The 23,187-nt window shown below is 48.0% G+C and overlaps 1 protein-coding gene across 1 annotated transcript in view; it reads right to left on the bottom strand.

Annotated features, from left to right (window-relative positions):
• Positions 1-319: 319 nt before the first annotated feature.
• sema4c (sema domain, immunoglobulin domain (Ig), transmembrane domain (TM) and short cytoplasmic domain, (semaphorin) 4C) overlaps positions 320-23,187 on the bottom strand; it is a gene marked incomplete at its 5' end in the record, with an annotated part of 23,892 nt that continues 1,024 nt past the window's right edge. The window contains 13 exon segments of the mRNA XM_060053471.1: positions 320-5,387; positions 5,837-5,928; positions 6,771-6,928; positions 8,599-8,714; positions 11,655-11,868; positions 12,970-13,114; positions 15,447-15,622; positions 16,887-17,041; positions 18,784-18,903; positions 19,016-19,112; positions 19,687-19,785; positions 21,560-21,607; positions 21,609-21,623. Of these exon segments, the coding sequence (XP_059909454.1) occupies positions 4,411-5,387; positions 5,837-5,928; positions 6,771-6,928; positions 8,599-8,714; positions 11,655-11,868; positions 12,970-13,114; positions 15,447-15,622; positions 16,887-17,041; positions 18,784-18,903; positions 19,016-19,112; positions 19,687-19,785; positions 21,560-21,607; positions 21,609-21,623 (2,412 nt within the window).

Here is a 23,187-nt window from a genome sequence, read left to right as displayed (position 1 = left end):
ATTACAAACTGACAAATAATGTTGAATTACTCGTACATTTAGGCCTAATGTCTATCTTTTAGACCAGTGGTTTTCAAACTGTGGGTTGCACTATGGTACCAAGGGGGTCGTTGGATCAAAACATTTGTAGGCTAGGGCTTACTCGCCTTAAAAGGGGAATCGTTTATTGAGGAATCAAAAGAGAATCCATTCATTTCAAGTTTGTTATTAATTAGACCAGCACAATGAATAGATTTCAGTCAGTATCGAACATCTTTGTTTCATTAATACGCGCGCAATTGATTCATATATGAGCCCAATCAAACCACCCAACACAAAGTGAGTATATCTCTAATTTTATTTGTGCATATATACACATATAAAAAATAAGGACATATGTACAATGATAATAAATATCAACATGTTTGTACAAGCGAAATAAGTTACTTAACATACTTAAAAATAAAAAAACAAATATCCGACAAGCAAAAATGGAGCGAATAATAGACAAATACATACTAAAACAGCAAAAAGAAAAGAAAAAAACAACAGACACTTAAAGCTGTGTGACAGAGAAATCGTTGCGAGCAAAGATTAAATTAACCAAAGACAACCGAGCAGATAAAGAACATCACACATGCAATTTTTTTCGAGCTTGTTACCCTTTGAAAACAATTACTATGTTGATTTTCATAAAACAAAATATGAAAAAAAGCCTAATCATATTTCTTTCAATTATCCTTAGATGCAACCTCATATAAACCAGGTAGGACCACTGTTGCAGTTAACAGCAAATGCAGTGAAGGCTGCTGCTTTGAGGTTTCTTCTTTGAAAAGGTGAGCAGTGAGGGCACTCTGTGATCTCTCTAATAAAGGGGCTTGTCCTACATCCTTTCAATTTAAAGGACAGTCCTTATTTGGTTTGAGAAATGCTGCTTGTTTTGATTAGACTTCAGAAATTTGGTATAAAGATAAGGAATTGGAGTCAAGCAATATTAGTGTAAGGAAATGTAAACAGGAAGCAAACAGGAAACCGTTTATGTTCTTTGACAAGAAACCCAGCTGAAATTCAAAGAGAGGTTGCAAACGTCAGCTCAGCTTTACAAAGTGGACGGACGACTGAGGCTGACGTACATAATCAGTTAGAATCAACTCATATTAAACAGAAACCTAAACGCCTAGAAGCAACTGCAGTCTACTTTGGCTTATCCAAAAGGTGAAGAGGCACGATGAAAGGAAAATATCGAGGGAACCGTTAACTTAATGTACAACCTTAGAACAATAAAATATTTTGTTTCTTCAAAGTTAGAACATTAATGTTCACAAACATCAATGTCCATCCAAGTCCGGGAAAATAAAATGGGTCACCAAAGGCGGTTTCATGACAGATGCAAAGTTCTATGTTTAACGAGGATCATGCAAAGAGAATAGGATGCTCAGATCGCGAGGGTACCTCTGACCTTTGGGATCATATCTAAATATTCTACATCTTCTTTCGCTGTCTCTACAGTCTACATGGTTGGGCAAATAAAAAAAAAAGGAGCATCCATCTTTTCCATGCATTTTGGGGGGGCTCCACCCGTCATCCTTGACGGAAGAGTCTCTGGAAGAAGATTCAAAACTGAAAAAACGTGTCATCACACTTTGGGAGCAAAAACTCAGATCAGGCACAGAATGACTTTATAACACTGTAGTGTTCAGTCCTTTCGGAGAAGGTCATCTCGGCAGACATATCATAGCGTATGGTCTATTGTTATCAGAACAAAGTCGTCAAAGTCTTTGACATTTCCACCGCTGTTTGAAGAGCAAAGTATCTTTCTTTCTTGCTTACTTGAGTTCTTTACATTACATTCAGTAAGGAATAAAAAAAAGCTGACAAAAGTAAGTTTTTGTAGAACAGGTTTTAGCTTCACATCTTTCCATGTGAATCACGGCACAGCCTATATCAGAGCCCATCTGGGGTTTAGATCCCCTCTGATCCGGCCTGAAGCCATGGAGTACTCGGGTCCTGTATGGATCAGACTGTCAACATGAACCTACTGCAACATCCATTGATGAAACTGTAATTTGTGTGTGTGTGTGTGTGTGCAAGTGTGAGTGTGTGTGTGTGTGTGTGTGTGTGCAAGTGTGAGTGTGTGTGTGTGTGTGTGTGTGTGTATATGTGTATGCATGTGTATATGTGTGTATGTTTGTGTGTGTGTATGTGTGTGTGTTAACAGTGCTCATCCATTCCTCTGCCTTTCCACAGTGGCCCCAGGGCAGTCTCTGGGACTCGGTAAAGGAACAAAAAGGGGTCAAGAAGGGGGGGGGGGGGGGGGGGGGGGGGTTGTACATGGGGGTCACGTCGTGATCCAGCTCTAATTCCCGTCAGGGAGACACCCACTCTGGTCCTTGAACGGTCCCTCCTCGGGCCAACATGAGAATGCAATAAGAGGAGAAGGTGGGTGGGGTTGGCGGTGTGGGGGCGGGAGAGGGGGTGGAGGAGGGCTCCTTTCTTTGGCAGTGAAAGCACCGGCTCCAGACAAACAAAGTATAAAGCACTTATTAAGACATCCACAGCCGTCGCAGTGCTGAGCGCTCACCTACATTCTCCTGACGTAGGCCGGCACCTTAACGTCAGCCCGGCTTCAAATTAAAAGGTGTGCAGTTAGTGGCCTCCTTCAGAGAGCCGCCTTCGAATAACCTTCTGGCTCTTTCTCTGTTCTTTTTTTTTTTTTTCTATGAGGAGGGTACGTGTCTCGTAAGGAACGAACAAGAGGAAAAGAAACTAAACAAAAACAAGCTGCAGACAGCTCCCTATTTCACATAGTCTCTAATAAATGTCTTCTGCAGTGCCCTTGTAATTTATTGTGCCCCTAAATGTGTGTTTGAAGGCTAGTGTGCGGGGAATTGTTAGTGTCTGCCCTCACAATCTGGCCCTGCGAAATGCTCACAGACCAAAGCACTCACACACCCAAGCACTCACACACCCAAGCACTCACACACCCAAGCACTCACACACCCAAGCACACACACACCCAAGCACACACACACACACACACACACACACACACACACACACACACACACACACACACACACACACACACACACACACACACACACACACACACCCACACACACACACACACACACACCAGGGGTGGGGTTAAAGGGTAGGGCTGGAGGAGCAGGGTGGAGGAGAGACAGAGGTGGAGAGCCAGAGCGGGTGCCGCCACTGACCGCTAGTAGAACACTTTTGCCATCCGTCGAAAGAGATAAAAGACCCCCAACTATCAAACTGACCTCCTCACAACAAATGAAAGCTGAAAGGTAGGATGCGGGGTGGCCTTCATCACAGAGGGGGAGGGAATAACAAAGTGAAAAACATACAAATCCAGAAGAAAAGTAAAGATTCTAGAGAGTTTATCCTTCATTCGAGTCTTTTCTCCCGTGGGACTCTTCTTTTTTCGACTCCTTCCTCGTTCTTCTTTGTTGTCGCTCCTCCACATCTCTCTCTCTCTCCTTATGTCGCTTCCTCCTGTTGCCTCCGTGCAGCCCAGGAAATACTCCTTAGACGTGGACGTGATTGTCGTCTCGCTCTGAGATTCATCTTCTCTTGTTTCTTGTTTTTTTAACCTCTCTCTCTCAGTCATCTCTTAGTTCTCACAAATACAAAAAAACCAAAGGGAGGAAGCCCCTCCCATTTTTTAAGTGCAGAAAGTTTCAAAGTCTCAGGGGAGACCAGGGCAGAAGCGCAAGCCAAAATGGCATTTTTGTTTCTTTTTTTCTCTATCCATCGCATTTGTCTCTCGTCCCATGTCCCTGCACAGGGTCCACGATCCCCTGCATTGGTCCCCTCAACCCGAAGGACACCAGGTGGCCTCCAGAAAATAAATAACATAATCTAGCTTGATTTCCATGCTCAAAGTGTCCTCATCTGTATTCAATATTTTTTTTTCTTTTCTTCTTCATAGTAAACACAATTTACACAACTGGAGGCTGCACAGTGTAAGCAGTTAAAGGTAAAAAAATTGAAAACGTGGAAACGGCGTTGGTTCCCAAAACACGATGACTACAGGAGAACTCAGAGTGTGTGTGTGTTTGTGTGTCTATTAACATGCTATGGGTTTTATTAATAACAGAGTGAGCCAAGTCATGGAGCCAAAGAGGCGTTGGTAGGGGGAGAGCCATCAAGTGGGTGGGTGGGGGGGGGTTACGCCATTACCAGAAAGCGTGGTCGATCGAGAGCGCGCGCGAGAGAGAGAGAGAGAGAGAGAGAGAGAGAGAGAGAGAGAGAGAGAGAGAGAGAGAGAGAGCGAGAGCGGGAGCGGGAGCGAGAGACGCCGCGGTGTTCTCCTAAACAAATTCCGGGGGAGGAGGAGGTAGGTTTGTTGCCTGGTCTCCTCTATCCCTCTGGGCCGTACGGAGGGTGGGTCTGGGGGGTCCGCCCCTAAACGGAGGACTCCTCCGGGTTGGCGTCCGGCAGCACGCTCCTCTGCTGCAGCGTGCGGCGCAGCTCCTCCTTAAAGGGGCTGGAATAGTCGCTGCCCCCTCCTCCCACACTGCTACCACCCCCCCCTCCCCCGCCACCACTCCCACTGCCTAGCCCCGTCAGACCGGCCAGGCCGCCGCTCAGCCCGCCTCCCAGCCCGCCGCCGCCAGCGCCAGCCGCGCCAACCCGCTCGTCTCCCGCCGCCGCGCTCAGGTTGAGCCGCATGTAGCCGTTGCTCCCGGAGCCCCGGATGTTGGTGAGGCTGAGGCGGCTGGGGGAGTGGATGGGCTGGCCGGGGATGGCGCTGGGCGACGGCACGCTGCTCAGGCTGCTGGGGCCCAGCGCGTGGCCCGGCACGATCTTCAGGGAGCCGTCCGAGTAGTAGTAGTTGGCGCCCGTCTCCCAGAAGCGGTCCTCGTCGGTGGGCATCTTGCTGGGCACGAAGGTGGGCGGCTCCTTGGGCAGGGTGATGGGGTACACCAGCGTGCTCTCCAGGGGCTTCATGTCCGCCCCCTTGCCCAGGGCCAGCTTCAGTCTCCGGCGGAGGTAGAGGGCCACCACCAGGAGCAGCAGGCAGGCGGCGCCCAGCGTGATGACCAGGACCCAGAACAGACCCATGCTGCCGTCGGGGGCCCGGGCCTCCATGAAGACGGGCGCGCTGGCCACCACCGCCACCTGGTAGCGCTCCGTCTGGAACTTGACCCCCTGCTCCTCCGAGTAGCACACGTAGCGGCCCGCCTGCGTCTGGCCCGCGTCGGGGACCACGAGGGCTCTGAGGGCCCGGTCGAATCGGGGCCCGCCGGACTCGGGGTCCCCCAGTTGGAGCTCGCGGTCGTTGAGGACCCAGAAGGGCTGGGCCAGGTTGGACACCAGGTGGCACGGCAGCACCATGTCCGAGCCCACCACCACCGTCACGTTACGGAGCCGCGAGTGGTCTGCAGAGAAGAGAGGGATGGAGAGAGAGGGAGGGAGAGAGAGAGAGAGAGAGAGAGAGAGAGAGAGAGAGAGAGAGAGAGAGAGAGAAGAGAGAGAGAGAGAGAGAGAGAGAGAGAGAGAGAGAGAGAGAGAGAGATAGGGAGAGGGTGGGAGGTGGTAGTAGAACACATAAATGGAAGGAAGGAGTTAGTGTCTCGGGTGACTGGTTCTGACTTCATATTCACCACATCGCTCTCGGGCTCTTCCCTGCTTAAATCAATTTTATTCCACTCAAACCGAATGTATGAATCCATTCCCTTCAACGCTGAGCCTCCCCGGCTTCCCTACACCATTACCCCCACCATCACCACCCACCAACCCCTGGCTCATCCACCTCCATAAGCCCTCCCGCGACTACCGGTCTGCCACCAGCAGGGGGTGCCTGTGAGGACCCAGGGGCTGTGCTCACCTGGGCTAGGGATGGAGACGGGCTTGTCAAACTTGGCCTTGCCCCGGCTGAAGCGCTCCAACATGAGGTCCTGGGACAGGGAGGATGTGGACCTGGTGTGTGGAGGGGGGGAGGGGAGGAAATGTATCAGAAAGTGGAACCAAATCGTCCTGAAAGCGGGTGGACATGTGGTGGGTTTGGGGTCATCACAGATGGTGTTTCCGTGGAAAAGGATAGAAGTAGAATGCAATAGCCCAAGCATATTGTGCATGCAATGAGTTTATCATTTTATCCTCAGGCTTCTTACTTATACAACTAATGCAAATAGTTAAAAAAGGAAAATAGGTCGTGACCAAGAAACATATTTTTTACGAGTAATTTCAGAATTTACATTTGGACTATGGCTTCATTATATCACATCAGAAAGGTCATTTTGTATACAAAACGTTTAACCAGATATAAGAAAAACATTTCTCTACTGAGATCTTTTGCCTGACCCCTCATTAGTTTATAACCCTGTGTGGAGGAGGAAGAGACAACTAGAAAGAAGATGGCAGCAGGCGAGAGAAAGAGACAATAATATATTCCTACTTTCGTTATACATACACACAGTAAGACTGGTATTATTCAGCAGTTTGATATAGTTGTTAATAATTTACCATAATAATTTCATTTCCTGTCGAATCTACTGATCTACTTTTTGTGCTTCAGCAATGTCAAGGTACTTTTTCCATGCCAACTAAGCACTTTGAATCTTGAATCTTGAGAGAAAGAGAGAAAATTTAAAAAGAAGGGCGGAAACAGCAGAAGATTAGAGGAGGGGAATGAGAAACATCTGCCCACACATATCTCCCTCCCTATTACCATTTCACCTTTGCCTGGTACCAGAGAGCAGATAGGCAGCCGTGACGCGCCGTGCAATGCGTGATGTGTGTTGCATGTTGCGAGCCCTCACCCGCGGTGAAGGTCAATGCGAACGCAGGCGCGACCCTCACTGTCCCAGGCACAGTAGGGGTCCCGGGCCAGCAGACAGTCTGGCTGAGACTGATAGCGGCTGCAGTTAGCCAAGGGCAGCTGGAGAACCTCCGAACGAGAGCCGATGTACAAATACTTCTACAGAGCGAGGGAGAGAGGAGAGAGAGAGAGAGAGAGGAGAGAGAGAGAGAGAGAGAGAGAGAGAGAGAGAGAGAGAGAGAGAGAGAGAGACAGAGAGAGAGAGAGAGAGAGAGAGAGAGAGAGAGAGAGAGACAGAGAGAGAGAGAGAGACAGAGAGAGAGAGAGAGAGAGAGAGAGAGAGGGGGACAGAGACAGAGGGAGAGGGGGACAGAGACAGAGGAGAGACATAGACGGACAGAGACAGAGACAGATAATGAAGATGATTAAAAAAACAGAGTTCAGTGGTGTGCCCCGACCAAGACAGAAGAAGGAACGCAACGAAGCTGAAAGAAAGACACAGTGACACACCGAGGGAAGACTCGGTTAAAGAGAGCAAGGTCAGATAATGGGACAATCATTCTCAATTACAATAACAGTCTGCTCTGATACCCCACCCTTCAACCGCCCTGCATCCTCAGCCCTCTACCCAACCCAGCACCCTTCCAAGTTGAATCCAATCTGTGGATAAGCTGTCTGGTGCAGCTGTGACTAGTGGGCCGTTGTTAATGAGATAAGCAGAGATTGTGCTTCGGGAGGGGGGAGGCAGGGGAGAGACACCCAGTGCCAAGCTTGGACAATGGACCAAAGTGGTGAGAGGGGGGGAAAGGGGGTGGCCATAGCAGAAGAGTCCCTCACCGCTGGATCGACTGAGGATGGCCCTTCTATTGAGATATGGGTACAGGCTCATGGCTTGGTAGCCCACTGTGACGGATGGGATTGTAATTACTGTTATTGTTCAGGGTGCTTTGGATTTGATGAGGCCCGCAGCTGACGCTGGGCGAGGCCAACGACAAAATGAAAAGGCAATCTCTGGCCAAACCGGCGGCGCACACACACTAGCGTAGTCTGCCTGGTTATTGTCAACGTGTGAATGGAAATAACAGGGTATTAGGAGCTAAAGTGACATGTTAATGGTCACTGCCACCAAAGGAGGGTTGAGGGAACTTTTTTAATAATTAGTACTAAGCTATTATAATAAGAGTTCCAAAAAAGCTCTGAAAAACCATGAATTCTCTAAATCTGAGATTTGAATCTCTGTTTGGTCCTCAAATTAAGGATCTATATGTCATCATGTGACAGGTGTTCATGATAGTAATTTCAATAACTGAGCTACTCCCCTTTACTACACCTGTCAGGTAGTTAGCTATCTCGGATCAAGCGGTCCTTCTATATTAAACCAGTTTCTTGGAGACAAGGCGGGAATTGCATAGAGCCTGAGCCGAAAATTGAAAACTGAAGGTGAAGGAGTTACACCTTGTTTCCTTCTTCGGAGATATTCTATCGAAGAGAAATGCACAAGTAGGTGAAGCTTTCAGAAGAAGATTGTAATAAGTGTAATTCAACAGCGACAAGCCTACATGGAGTTGATTGGAAACACCTTTTTACTGTTAACTACTGCTAGACGTGTTGGTTTGCTGAATGAACTGTTTAGCTGTTCGCTGTTATTAATAATTAGGTGTTGACAGACCCCTGCTTTCAGCTACACCATTGATCGATATATGATCGAATCTGAAGCCCAAAAACCAACATCCCGTCACCCATACTTGAGCACATCTGCCATCAGACTTTTACTAGCTATATGGCCATGATGAAAACCTCCCCTCCTCCTCTCCCCTCTTTGGACGCACCTTGGAGTGGGAGATGGTGAGACTGTCGACAGGCTGGGGCGTCTCAAACAGCTGGATCTCCTCGATGACATGGGCCTCCAAGCCCAGGACCACCACCCGCTGGAGCCATCCGTCCGCTGAGGGAGGAGAGAGAGAGGGAGGAGAGTGTATAGGGAGAGGAGAGGAGAGAAGGAAGGGGAGAGGAAAGAAGGGAGAGGAGATAGGGGGATGTGGAGGAGAGGAGAGAATAAAGGGGAGAGAAGGGAGAGGAGATAGGGGTGGAGAGAGGAGAGGAGAGAATAGAGGGGGGAGGAGAGAAGGGAGAGGAGATGGGGTGGGGAGAGGAGAGGAGAGAACAAGGGGGGGAAGAGAGAAGGGAGAGGAGATAGGGGGATGTAGCGGAGAGGAGAGAAGGGAGAGAATAGAGGAGGAGGTAGAGGAGAAGGGATATAGGTGGAGATGGGGCAAGGGTAGGTAAGGGGAATATAGGGGAGAGGAGAGGGGATTATAGAAGAGTAGAGAGGATGGGGATGCCAGGATAGAGAGGAAAGAGCTGTTAGCTTCTTTAGTTTTCTTTCAGTACACCCTTGTTCAGGAGAAAAATAAGAACAGTATTGCCATGATGACACAATCTAACCTCATGGCCCAATATACCAGAGTAATAATAGAATGTGTGTTGGAGGAGTGAGGGAGACATGGGAAGAGAATGAGAGAGAAGACATAGATAGAGAGAGATGGAGCTGTTTTTGATGTAGGGCATCAGGAACAGGGTTGCATCCCTGTGATGAGAGAGGTTTGAGACACAGCAGGTTGAATGACCTTGATTTGCGTTTGTGTGTGTGGGTGTGGGTATGTGTGTGTGTGTGTATGTGGGTGTGGGTGTGTACGCGTGTGTTTGTGTGTATGTGTACATGTGTGCACTTGCATGTTACACGCTGTTACGCACCGAGCCTGGTCTGTTCTATTGTCTGCACCGCATTGATTTTGTCACAGATAAAACATAAAGCTACCACACACAGAGACACCTCCACTCACACACATAAACACACACATACACATACAGATACATGCACGCACACATACAGATACATGCACGCACACATACAGATACACGCACGCACGCACACGCACACGCACACACGCACACACACACACACACACACACACACACACACACACACACACACACACACACACACAGACCGAAACACCTCCACTCACACAAACACATGCACACACACAAACACACAAAGGCCCTGTTGCCTTTAAGAAGCAGGCATATCATCACGTTCGCCTCTCTCTGCGCCAGCGGACCGCTGGAAGATAATCCTGCACAATCCTGCAGCCCTGCCTGACTACTTACAAGAACTCCTCTTGACAAGTGACAAATGCTCACTGAACTCTCTCTCTCTCTCTCTCTCTCTCTCTCTCTCTCTCTCTCTCTCTCTCTCTCTCCTGCTCTTGCGCTCATCGCATCAGCTGTCACAGCGCCGCAGCTAATAGCCAATCAAGCCCACGGCCCAATTGGCACTGCCAGCGTCTGCCAAGGGCCCTGTTGAGTCGGTACCGTGGAACACTACACAAGTGAAGCTGACTGGTCTTGCGAATGCGTGGGTAACAGTGTGTGCGTGCGTGTGCGTCTCTGTCTATGTGCATGTATGTCTCATCTCCCTGGCTGTGCACGGCTGCCAGACAGCGTGCTCTGACTTGGCTGCTGTCACACTGAGCCTGGCCCACGGTGACGCTGCCACGGCGGTGAGCTGAATGGTAAAGCACCGCAGTGCAGTGCTCTGCATGTCTGTACACCGGACTGCATGTCTTTATGCAGGGGGGCATGTTCCATGCGCAGCACCGCATGTCTGTATTCAGGACTGCACATGGCTATATGCAGGTCTTCACAATGCTGTAAGCATGACCGCACATGGCTACATGAAGGGCTGCATAGCAATGTATAGGGGCTGCATGCCTATATGTAGAGAGGCAGTTCTATATGCAGGGGCCTAATGGCCCTAGGCAGGGCTGCATGTCCAGCATTCACAGCACGTGTCGTGGAATCTACCACCCTGCCAGACTCACATGACTACTTAATATTCAGTCCCTGAGATGCCGATGGAGGTATCGGTTCTAGGACAAAGTTGGCCGATTTTTCTGTTCCACCAGCACAGGGAAACGGGGTGTGCATATGGATGCAGAGGGTCACAGACTACCAGGCTTAATTAAAAAGGTGCGTTCGTACGCATTTCCTTTGATGCGTGAACATGTATCCCTGGCATGTAAAATAAGCTACTTAAGTTGAGCTCAAATGAAGCCTTCTGGAGGGCTAGCTCTTCGTTTGTTGAATATTTTTTAAGTGAGTTAATGATTTTTCTTTTCTTTCTCGATTTAGCAGTTTTCTGCATATTTTAACATCGATGAACTCCCGGGCAGTGTGACCGGCTTCCTGCTCATTACGGCAAACTATTTGCTTTTATTAAAATGATTATTAAATAATTGCTGGAAACGGAAAAAAAAGAACTGAAAATAAAATTAGATGATACATTATTTATCAGCTTTGTCTCCCTTATGAAAATAGGCAACTTTACTGTAGGAATAGATTATATAGATCTTTTGATTTAAAAATAAAATTTGGGGTGGCGGCCCAGGTAGAGTCAACGAATTATCTGTACCTGTCCCACTCCTAACTATCCCTGGATAGTGAGACCCCTTCCTACTCGTGGGTTTGGATTTTGGTATTATTTTCCTTGGCCTGTTGAGGTTATAGGGTTAGGGGTGTATCGGTACCGGTTACACTCCTAACCATCGCTGGCTAGAGAGATCCCTCACTACTCATTGGTTTGGATTCTGGTATTCTTTAACCTTGGCCTTTTGAGGTCCCAGGGTTAGGGGTTGTCTTATAATGAGTGCCAGTGCAAGGGTGCCTCTTGAAGGCTAGACAAATAAAACGCACGCAATATTTTCACCCTACCAGGTGAAGTTACCTTCACAGGCTCCCAGCTGGGTCGTTGGTGCCACTGTAAACAAGAACATGGGTGTGTCCCCGTACCATAGAGTGTCCCGTATGGTACCAGTGGGCGTACCTGTGCCGATGAAGAGCATGTTGCAGGAGCGCTGGTCCAGGGTGCTGACCCGGTCCACAGCCAGCCGGGTGAAGTTGACCCCCTTGGTGAGCAGCAGGGGGCGTGCCTGGGCCTCCTCGGCCATCAGCGGGTGCTTCTTGGCAAAGTTGAGCGTGGCGTCTGGCAGCTGCAGGGAGCGGTTGTAGCCGTTCTCCCGGTGCCAGTTTGTGATGCACTGAACCGCGAAGGAGGAGAGAGGAGAGGAGGGGAGGAGACACAGGGGAGATGGTTAGGCTGCGCTGGGAGCTGGATGTCGGCGCGGGGTTGGCACAGATCCTTGTGTACAACCTCCCCGTACTGCCTTTTTTTTTTTTTCTCCGAGTCCTAGTCCTTGTGTTGTCCTCTCATCCACTCTCCTGCGGACTGGTGTCGGAGAAATGCTTAGTGGAATGGCGGTCTGGAGCCATTGTCTTGCTATTGTCTGGTTGAGAGATGATACCCACCTCTGGGATACAGCCCCCATGCACACATCCTTATTATCCCTCCACAATCTCCACTCCTCCTCTTTGTTTTATCCATATTCCCTCCATTCCTTGACTGCCAGTGTGAGTTCGGTGCTCCATCTATGAGCAAGAACTCGATTAAAAAGCTGGCACGCGATGGGTCCAAGGCAGCCAGAGTATGGCAACGATAAAACATGATCCATAACAAAAAACTAAAAAGGACAAAGAGAGGTGCGAATTGGTGTTGATGACTGGAAATGCTCCTGTTCCTATCCAAGCTGCATAAGCGATGAATACTACTTAACCCAAATAACACTTCCCGTGTAAGCTCTGAAATGATGAGGAGATTAAAATGAAAATAGCTGTATTCGAATTATCAACAGAACTCGTTTGGAGGGAAAAGCTAAATAGATTGATTTAGAAAGGTACGGTCGATAGGCTCTGTCTGAGGAAGGTTGATCGAGGCATGAGCTTCAACCACAATTACCATCACCTGTTATTGTCGTCATACACATCCGAACACACCCACACACACACACACCCACACACACACACACACACACACACACACCCACACACACACACACACACACACACACACACACACACACACACACACACACACACACACACACACACACACACACACACAGACCGACAGACAGACACACAGACAGACACACAGACAGACACACAGACACAGACACAGCCAGCCAGCCAGACAGAAATACAGACAGACACACAAACACACTAACAGAAACACACAGACAGAAAAACAGACAGTCAGAGAAACCCCCCCCCCCCCCCCCTGCACCCCCTCCCGGGTGTCTTACCGCTCCGGGCCTCGGGCTTGGAACGGGGCCCGTATAGCGGGTCCACCTCTGGGAGTCGTCCTGGTACTCGTTGTAGTCTCCGTTGAACACCTTCTTCACGTCGCTGATGTGGTACTGGCACACGGCCGACACGTCCACATCACCCCTGTCACACGGAGAGCACAGCGGGTTGGGTTAGCCTGTCACTCGGTGCTGTACACTCCACATGGAGGCCTCTGGGAGACACAGTGGGACTCAGGGCTCACGGCCGCTGGAAATATTGAAATAAAATAATAAATAGATAAATAAAACCAACAAAATATATAAATGAGGTGTCCTCGACCAGAAAGGGGCATTTTTCATACATAGAGAAAAACATAGAGAAATCTTCATAGATTCATTATACGTTCATTCATTGGGGTGAGTTGTGCATTTAACTGTTATATAATATAGTTGCTGGGTGCGGGTTCAAAAGTTCTGCCACAGGTGGGTCACGGCATGAAAACGTTTCGCAGTTTGCTTTGGCGTGCCCTTTCATCCTGTGCCGCTCCCCGACGGGGGCTGAGAGCAATCAAAGATCGGAATCGATAATCTGTGCAAGTGCTAATTCAAGTGTCCAACTTTCATCCAGACACGGGTGCAAACCCGCTGTAGAAGATAAACAGCAACGGCTAGGTGTTTTGTAATTATCCGTGATTGCGGAGACATCAAACATCAAGGCAGGCTATGGTGCATTATAAAAGCACCGGCAGCACCTCAGCAAACATCATAGGCGAGTTTAGTACCAGCATTAGTATTCCTGCAAGGCTTGGGAGATTTTTGAAGATTGCCAGGGACTCGCTCAGGAAACCACGCACGGAACAAGGCTGGATTGTAAATTAGCAACAAGCCCTGTGTGTGTTGACAACATCTATCCCAAGGTGCCAACATTTAAAAAAAGAATTGATCTCCTCTCCATACGCTGCTTTTGACAGGTGCTAGATGGTGGGAGACAGGGCGGTGCTGATGGCAGAGGAGGGGGTGGTGGGGGTGGTGTGAGAGTGAAGGCAAGCACACCGTTAGATCTATAGCATCTTCTGACGCATGTTTTTTGTTCAACCTCACATGTCACCCCATGTATCATGAACCGCTGGTATCTGTGAAGCATGACGATGATATCTGTGCGGGCGGAGCACATTTCAGCAAACAGACAGCTCCTGGTTCACTGCCAGGCAGGTGTTATACTTAACATTTAAAGGGGACTCTCTGAGAGCAGATAATCATATTTAATTTCCTCTGTGGTAAAAATTGGGTAATAAGATGGTTTGTGTCTTTCCAGGAAAGCCGTGAGCTGAAGTCACACGGTTGGGTTGTGCGGACAAATGTATCAGCCCAAAGTCAGAGCCGAGGACAACCTTGTGATGGTAACACAAAAAGGGTCTATTCATTCTGACAATGGCTTGAACTTTTGAGTCCACATTTCCATAATGGCCAATAATTACAACCTTATCTTCGTCAAAGCCAAAAGGGATTTTTGTAAGCGCTCATACCTTTTATAAAAGGTTTTCTTTGTGAGATAGCGTGTCTAATCGCAGAACAGACAAGGACCACATGAGAGAGAGAGAGAGAGAGAGAGAGAGAGAGAGAGAGAGCAAGAGAGGGACAGAGAGAGAGAGAGAGAGAGAGAGAGAGAGAGAGGGAGGGAGAGGGAGAGAGAGAGCGAAAGAGAGAGAGAGCGAGCGCGCTGACGTGGAGCTGCCTCGAGTTTCCAAACTCTCCCTCCGAGTAAGACTAATCCCTCTCCACCTCCCCCGTGACCCGGAGAAGGTATTAAGGATATTCTCTGCAGAGCTGAGTGAGTACCCTCTTCACTATTATTATTGTTTGTTGAGCCTGCCCAATAAAACGGGGTCCATAACCAACACATTCTCTGTGTATCCGGTTTGGTGACCGGTATTTGAGATCACATACGTCCCGATGTGATCATAAATCTACGTTGTCGCAGTTTATTGAGATTGATCGAGGCGTCCTCGATCATTACGGGCACGGAGGCGGAGACCCTTGCAATAGCCGGGAAAAACACAGTACTAGATCAAACTACAAGCTTGTCGTCAAGGTTTGCTTCGATAGAAACGTCATCCAATTTCTGAGGATGCTTTCGACGGCGCTGTCATACCGTATCGAATAAAACTTCCGAGAGAAATATGACTGCAATGAACGAAGGGTTTCAGATACATCCTGTTAAAGGCCCCCATTTTAACAGCGGGTATGAGGTTGATTAGTCATTAGGAGCCATTTCATAACCCATCCGCTCGCTGAACCATCCCTGCTCCTCCATCTGGCCGGACACTCCCACTGGTGACGTCACAAGTGGTTAGATTTAGCAAATGGCTTGCAATGACTCAACTCAATTATCCACCTCACACTTGGTGGCAAAATTGGGCCCCCCTTTTATGCATAGATTGACATCCAGCAGGAAACCGCTCTGAGCGCGTGCGAGACGGCGGGACACCACTCACCACTGGGCGTGGAAGATGCCGAAGAAGATGGTGGAGCCCCAGTCCTGGCCGGGCAGGGTGAAGGTGGCCCGGAGGTTGTTGAACGCCACGTTTCTCTCGGGCAGGGAGCAAACCAGCCGGGCCTTCTGGAAAGTGGTCCACTTCTTCTGCAGGGTCCGCGTGCCCCCCAAGTCCCCCTAATCAGGACAGAGGAGAAAAGAGAGAAAGGAGAGAAAAGAGAGAAAAGAGAGAAAAAGCATAGAGCGGACGGTTATGTCAGAGGAAGTGTGTGTGTGTGTGTGTGTGTGTGTGTGTGTGTGTGTGTGTGTGTGTGTGTGTGTGTGTGTGTGTGTGTGTGTGTGTGTGTGTGTGTGTGTATATGTGTGTGTGTGTGTGTGTGTGTGTGTGTGTGTGTGTGTGTGTGTGTGTATGTGTGTGTGTGTGTGTGTGTGTGTGTGTGTGTGTGTGTGTGTGTGTGTGAGAGAAAAACACTTACGTAAACAGCTACCAAAACCAAAAGTCAAATCAATCTGTCCATCTGCTAAACAGCTTGAGTAATTGGGGTCACAGTGGAAAGACATTAAATATTTATTCTAAATGCGTGTGTGTGTGTGTGTGTGTTTGTGTCTGTGTGAGTCTCCCACCTGCGTTACCTGATGACAAAATCCCACCATGCTCAAGACACTTAAGGAATAAATTTGCATTGTTTATTTCACTTTCAGACCAATGGGTCTTCCAGCAGTCTCCAGGGAATATCAAATGTTTAAATTGAATTTCAATCTGAATGACTATAATACAGAAAGTCCTAAATAACAGCAACAACGACGCTGAGAATGCACTATGCAACCCCACCAGCCAGGACTCATTTGAATGCACTTAATGTGTGTACACACACAAAATAAATGCTATTTAGTACCGTTTAGTTATTTAGGCTTTTATCCAACATCATTAAGGATGTCATTAAGGAGCATCTCATTAAGGCTCCAGGCTCAGGCCGATAAGCTTTCCGGCTAGGATTCAAACTGCCCCCACCACCACGACATGATGAATGCATGAGAGTAGGTGGGAATAAAAAAACATCAGGGTTGACCATTGTTAAAGTTGGCAGTGTGGAAAATCAGATTCCTGTGTTAAGGACAATGGGCTTGGTCCTACGGTACCAGGGCCAGAACCAGGGGGGTGGTACTATAGTACCAGTACCAGTACCAGTACCGGTTGTTGGTCCTACAGTATCAGTACCAGGGCGTTGGTCCTACAGTACCAGTACCAGGGGTTGTTCCTACAGTACCAGTACCAGTACAAGGGGTTGGCCCTACAGTACCAGTACCAGGGTATTGGTCCTCCAGTACCAGTACCAGTACCAGGGGTTGGTCCTTCAGTACCAGTACCAGGGGTTGGTCCTACAGTACCAGTACCAGGGAGCTGGTCCTCCAGTACCAGCGATAGGGCGGAGGATCCTACCTTGCAGACGCGGGCCACCCGGGCCATGGTGCGCTCAGCATAGCAGTTGCGGTCCTCCGTCGGTCGCTCGCTGAAGAAGAAGTAGATCTTGTCGTCGTCCCCCTCCTTGCTGCCGAGGCTCTCCCTCACCAGCGAGGAGCCCACAAAGTCAGGCTCTGGACACACACACAGACGAACGCACACACAACCACACACACACACACACACGCACAAACAGACAGGCAATTATGAGGATGATTATACAAGGAAAAGGTCTTGACAAATAGAGTACATTCACATGCACACGCACACACACACACCCACGCACACACACACACACACACACACACACACACACACACACACACACACACACACACACACACACACACACACACACACACACACACGCGCAGAAAGGAAAGTTGTTTCCATCTGAATCTCATTACCTCTACCTGAGACTCACTCTGTTCTATTTCCCTCCGCCTCTCCTCTTTCTATCCCTTTCCCCATCATTCTCTCTCTCTCTTTCTCTTCTCCCCTGCATATTTCCTCCCCTCATGCTCTCACTCTCTTATGATATGTTCTTATTCGCAACCCGTGGTCCCTGCTTCCATCTTGTTTTCATTATAAAAGGATTCCCTCTTTCCATCCCTCTCTCCTTCTCTGTTGTTTTCTATCGTCATATTTTCTAACTTGAACCCCTTTATTGTCTCCCTCCACGCTCTGCTTTTCTCTGTCTCTCTCTGACTCTCTCCACCTATCTGTTTCTGGAACTTTCTATTAGCAGGGCTCATTTAGCTTTCCCATTTTTTGCATGGTAGCCGGGGCTCATGGTCTCTAACTCTCTCTCTTGACGTCGCGCTCTCTTTGCAGCTCTCCATTTCATCTTCCCTGTGAGGTGCACACCTCCCTTGCCTCTTCTTCCTCTATCGCTTCTTCTATCCGTCTTGCTACTTCCTTTATTCCCCATCTCTCTCTCTGGCTCTCTTTCTCCCTCTTCATCGCTCCAAATATCTATCGCTCTCCCTCTCTCTCAGACCCCCCTCTCCCCCTCTGTCTCACACCCCCTCTCCCCCTCTATCTCTCATGCTCCCCCCCACACCCTCTATCCCTTCCTTGCCCTCTCCATATATTTCGCTCCATTGGGTACATGCCATACAAATCTATACCTATACTTATGGATATCCATATGCATGCGTTTTTCTTAAATAATTCAGATTGGCGGTACATGAGGCTTGTATGTGTCTGATGTGTCTGATTCAAAAGGATTGACTTCCCTGCTTTGATTACGCTGATTGGACCAGTCCTATGAAGAATCTCTTCTTACAGCGGCCATGTAAGGATTGGGAGGTTGTTGTTGTTGTTGTTGTTGTTGTGTTCAAAGTCACGAGGACCAGGTGTCTCCGAGCATGACGAGATGTGTCACCATGTTAAACACGTCACGCTGCGGAACATTCCGTTCTCTCACCGCCTCCTTCCCTCACTCTTCGCTTCGCTCACACGGTGCATGTGCCCCCCTAGTTCACAGTCTCCGCATCAAACGCTGGAGAAGCACTCCTGCATCATGTGCACCTTCCCCGCGCAGTGATGTGAGACACACAACAACACTGACATAAATAGGTTGTTACTGTTTTTACGGCTTGGTTCAGTGTTTCAAAGTCAAACTTAAGAGACTCAAACCGGTGAGCTTATGTGTGTGTGTGTGTGTGTGTGTGTGTGTGTGTGTGTGTGTGTGTGTGTGTGTGTGTGTGTGTGTGTGTGTGTGTGTGTGCGTGTGTGCGTGCGTGCGTGCGTGCGTGCGTGCGTGCGTGCGTGCGTGCGTGCGTGCGTGCGTGCGTGCGTGCCTGTCTGTATGTCTGTCTGTCTGTCTGTCTGTCTGTCTGTCTGTCTGTCTGTCTGTCTGTCTGTCTCTTACCCTTGAGCCAGGCAGGAAGGTCGTCGCTCTTCATGCTGTAGTGCTGATGGCCCAGGTTCCTCAGGATGACCGCGTCCGTACCCAGGAAGTTGAAGAGTGTGGCAGAGTACAGCTCCTCGTCTACAGGCAGACGACACCAGACGTTACAACAACAGTTCTCTGTGGACTTCGTCCACCTGTAGTATCTTCAACAACAATAGTAATGTACACACAAACACACACAGATACTCACCCACTATGAGTCCAGTGTGGCCCTTTGCAGGATCATAGGGGCATTTACCCCTCCCATCCTCCAGGGGGGCAATGCTGAGTGTAAAATTGGCCGCAATCTGCATAGACACATAATAAATATAGGTAAAAATGCACGAACATAAACAAACACGTTAACAAATATACGGTGAGTAAGGGCAGAATTGTTGTCAGTGGTTAGAATGTGGGAAAACGCAGCTGCAGGCTCTGTCTAAAAAAACACCCTCTCATTCACTCACTCACTCAGACCCCCACCCCCCCCACACACACACAGACACACGCACACACACACACACACACACACACACACACGCACACACACATACACACTCACACCCACACACCCACACACACCCAGGGAAACAAATCACACACTCATTTTTCATCTGTGACACTGCAGTTGCAGCTCTAGGAATGATGTGCAACACCTCAAACTGACACCTTTCAGCAAGAGGTACGACACACTGTGTGTATGACGCACACACAGGGACCTTAAGGCAAGCACATCCTCCACAGGAATATGAACATGATAAAATAATAAATGATGAAATAAAAGTAATAACAGAAGCCCCAGCAGTCCTACGGTCCAACAGGAACCACATTCATAATGGACAAAGGACTGGGATTCAGCAATACACAAACACACATACTTACCACATAGGTGCATTTTGGTTGGTAGGCATATGTGCCACAGGTATAGAGGTGTGTACTGTTGTAGCTTTGAAGGAAGCGGATGTAGTTGAAACACTCGGTCTACAAAGAGGAGAGGAAAGGAGAAGAGAGAAGAGGAGAGAAGAGGAGAGGACAGGAAAAGAGTCAAGGGAAGAGGAAAGAAGATGCGAGGAGAGGAGAGGAAAATAACGGAGAGGAGAGGAGAGGAGAGGAGAGGAGAAGAGAGGGGAGAAGAGAAGAGGCGATGAAACCAGTGAGGAGAGGAGAGAAGAGGAGAGGAGAGGAGAGGAGAGGAGAGGAGAGGAGAGGAGAGGAGAGGAGAGGAGAGGAGAGGAGAGGAGAGGAGAAAAGAGGAGAGAAGAGGAGAGGAGAGGAGATGACAGATTATTCAGTTATTTAGTTGTGAATTTATGGGTCGCTGTGTTCCATCTTTGTTTAAAAGCAGCTATTTATTATTTTAAGCTCATTAGACAATCCGTGAATGTGCTCTTTCCAAGTAATTTTCACCTACATTTGAATACAATCATCTCTCTATTTGCAGTACCTGCAAATTACATATTTGAAAGCACAAAGTGTGGCGTGTGGAGTGGTTAGGAATAAACTAAACCTCACTTTCATTTGTTATCTCCTTTAACGCAGCGTAATCTCAACCAATTGCGCTGTAAGCAGAATCTCCGGTGAGTGCGTGCGCTGGTGGGCACTGGGACAAGCGGTGGGTACATGCAGTCATTTAGAATCCATCTAACTGTTCTCTATATAGAATCTCATTACGTGTTGTTTTTTAAACGCCTGGTGTGACTGTTCAGCGTCACCGGAGCCGTCTGCGAAACGTCTAACGAGCGATACGTCCACTTCATCCCTTCGGCTGGAACTATACTTCTATAATTATCAATCGATGCCATACCCGGAAAAATCGTAGAGGTTCACTTCGGTGATGCCGTGTGCGCTAGTGTCAAATCACTTTCACTCATCAATGCTGAAACACTTTTTGGTACATCTATTGTCTGCAGTGGGAGAATGAGGGCTTTGTGAGGATCCCTGTGGAGCACTTATAACAGTGGGTTGACGTGGCTGTGATGGCGACGCGTCTGAACATTTTCAGGGGAGCCCGGGGGGACGGCAATGGTTCCTAAGTACTGCGCCTTGATGCAAGATCAGCCCAAAGAATTTGCTGGGATTCAATACATAATCCTAACATAGGCACCGTAAAATATATAGTTGGTGCTATTTATGATGGGGTTTATCATTGATATATTTTCCTGTCAATGCAAGTTACTCGCTCTTTTTATATATACCTGTATATGTGTTTGACAAATGATGGCATTGCATGATTGTCAGGCAAGGAAATTGAAATTCCTTTATCCATGTCTGCTATGTGTGAAATATACCAAACATTGCTACTAATATCCTATTATATATAACCTATTAGCAATATTGTCCAGTTATTGGCAAGGGTGTCATTCTTGATAATCAATCCGGCTTTAAGCCGGCTTGGTGGTGTGCCTTGGCCACAAAAGGCTTGCAAAACACTGTTATATACCTCTGCTTAATCCATATGTGTATTAAGCCATAAAACACAAGAAATCATCAATGCCTAGGAGAGGCAGTTTCATAGACAAGCTTTACTGCTCTAAAAGGGGCAGTGAAGTCTCTTCCCACTTTAGGTGTTCTTAAAGCCTGACAGGTCGTTTCAAATACGTTGACAGAGAAAAAGCGAATCTTCTGCACACGTCAACTAATTGCACGAATTGCAACCCCCCCAAAATAGAAAACTCTGCAGCACTTCTAACCAGGTTGGCTAATCACTTGAGTCGTGAGGTCATGCTGTTTGGTACGGGCCACTGTACACTCTTACCTGGTTGTTCTTCCCCTTGGAGGCACATTCCTTCTTCTTGTCCTGGGGGGGCCGGCCATTCGATCTGGTGGAGGGACAGAGAGTATTGTTGCATTCACTCAGAAAGAGGGTAAACAACAAAAATAACAACACTGTGATACTGTTACCCTGGTAACTGTGGAGACAGCGGTGGATTGGCAACACGCAAATAGATGATATGAAAGAGCATTTCATTCCCTTTCGATGCTTTCTTGATGTTGACATTTGATGTTTTTTTTGTTGTCAAGGAATGTCTTTGTCAACCACTGATAAGGAGAAATACAAACAAATCCGGGAAGAATGAAACGAAGATAGAAAAGAAAGAAAGAAAGAAAGAAAGAAAGAAAGAAAAGAAAGAAAGAAAGAAAGGAAAGAAAGAAAGAAAGAAAGAAAGAAAGAAGAAAGAAAAGAAAGAGAAAGAAAGAAAGAAAGAAAGAAAGAAAGAAAGAAAGAAAGCAGGAAGGAAACAAAAGGATGATAAGAGAATCGAGAGAGTGATATAAAGAGGAAAGGTAGAAGATTGAGGCATTGTGAAATCCTGGTGGGCTGAACCGAAACCCTCTGACCCCACAGACCTCAGGTGGTCCCGTCTACACCCTTACACCCCTCTTGCCCGCCAGCTGGGCCCTGGATGCATTGGGGAGAGTGTGTGAGAGGCCATTTGAGAGTGTGCAATGTGTGTGCTGACATCAGTTGCTGTGACTGCGTATGCACATTGACATGTGCATTCGTGTGCAACGGATGTAATGTGAGTGTGTGTTGTGTGTCTGTCTGTGTGTGCGTGCATGTATATGTGTGTCTTTACTGAGCTAAATCAGATAACAATCCCCAAAAGAGACCAGACACTCCCTCTCTCTCTCTGTGTCTGTCTCTCTCTCTTTGTCTCTATCTCTCTGTCTGTCTCTTTCTCTCTCTCCCTCTCTCTCTCTGTCTGTCTCTCTCTCTTTGTCTCTATATCTCTGTCTGTCTCTTTCTCTCTCTCCCTCTCTCTCTCTGTCTGTCTCTCTCTCTTTGTCTCTATCTCTGTCTGTCTCTCTCTCTCTCTCTTTCTCTCTCTCCCTCTCTCTCTCTCTCTCCATCCATCCACCAGCGTTGCTCAGTCTCTCAATTGTTCTCAATCTCTGACTCCCTGTGCCAGTCAATTGACTATCTGACTGCTGTAATTGTATCGAGCACAACACGCAACAATTATTGGGGGAACAAGACCAGACCAAGTCCCAGAGGAGTATGACTGCATATCTCTCTCGCCCCCTCTATCTGTCTCTGTCTCCCTCTCCCTCTTTCTCTCTCTCTCTCTTTATATTTGTGTTCAGCAGAATACTTATTCTAAGTGCTAGTGGCATGCAGCAGAGAATGAACAAGGAACACCTAAGAAAATGATCAAAAAGATGTCGTCAATAATACAACCATGATTCAACCTCAGGAATACTATGTGATTTCATTTGTCTTCTGCGTGTCTCACACTCACACACAGACACACGCACTCACACTCACACTCACACACAGACACACGCACTCACACTCACACTCACACTCACACACACACACACACACACACACACACACACACACACACACACACACACACACACACACACACTCACACACAC

Source organism: Gadus macrocephalus, chromosome 6 (assembly GCF_031168955.1).
Source record: "Gadus macrocephalus chromosome 6, ASM3116895v1".
In the NCBI taxonomy this organism is placed as follows: domain Eukaryota; kingdom Metazoa; phylum Chordata; class Actinopteri; order Gadiformes; family Gadidae; genus Gadus; species Gadus macrocephalus.
The sequence above is the reverse complement of the archived record's forward strand: the minus strand, read 5'-3'. Positions and strand labels throughout refer to the sequence as shown.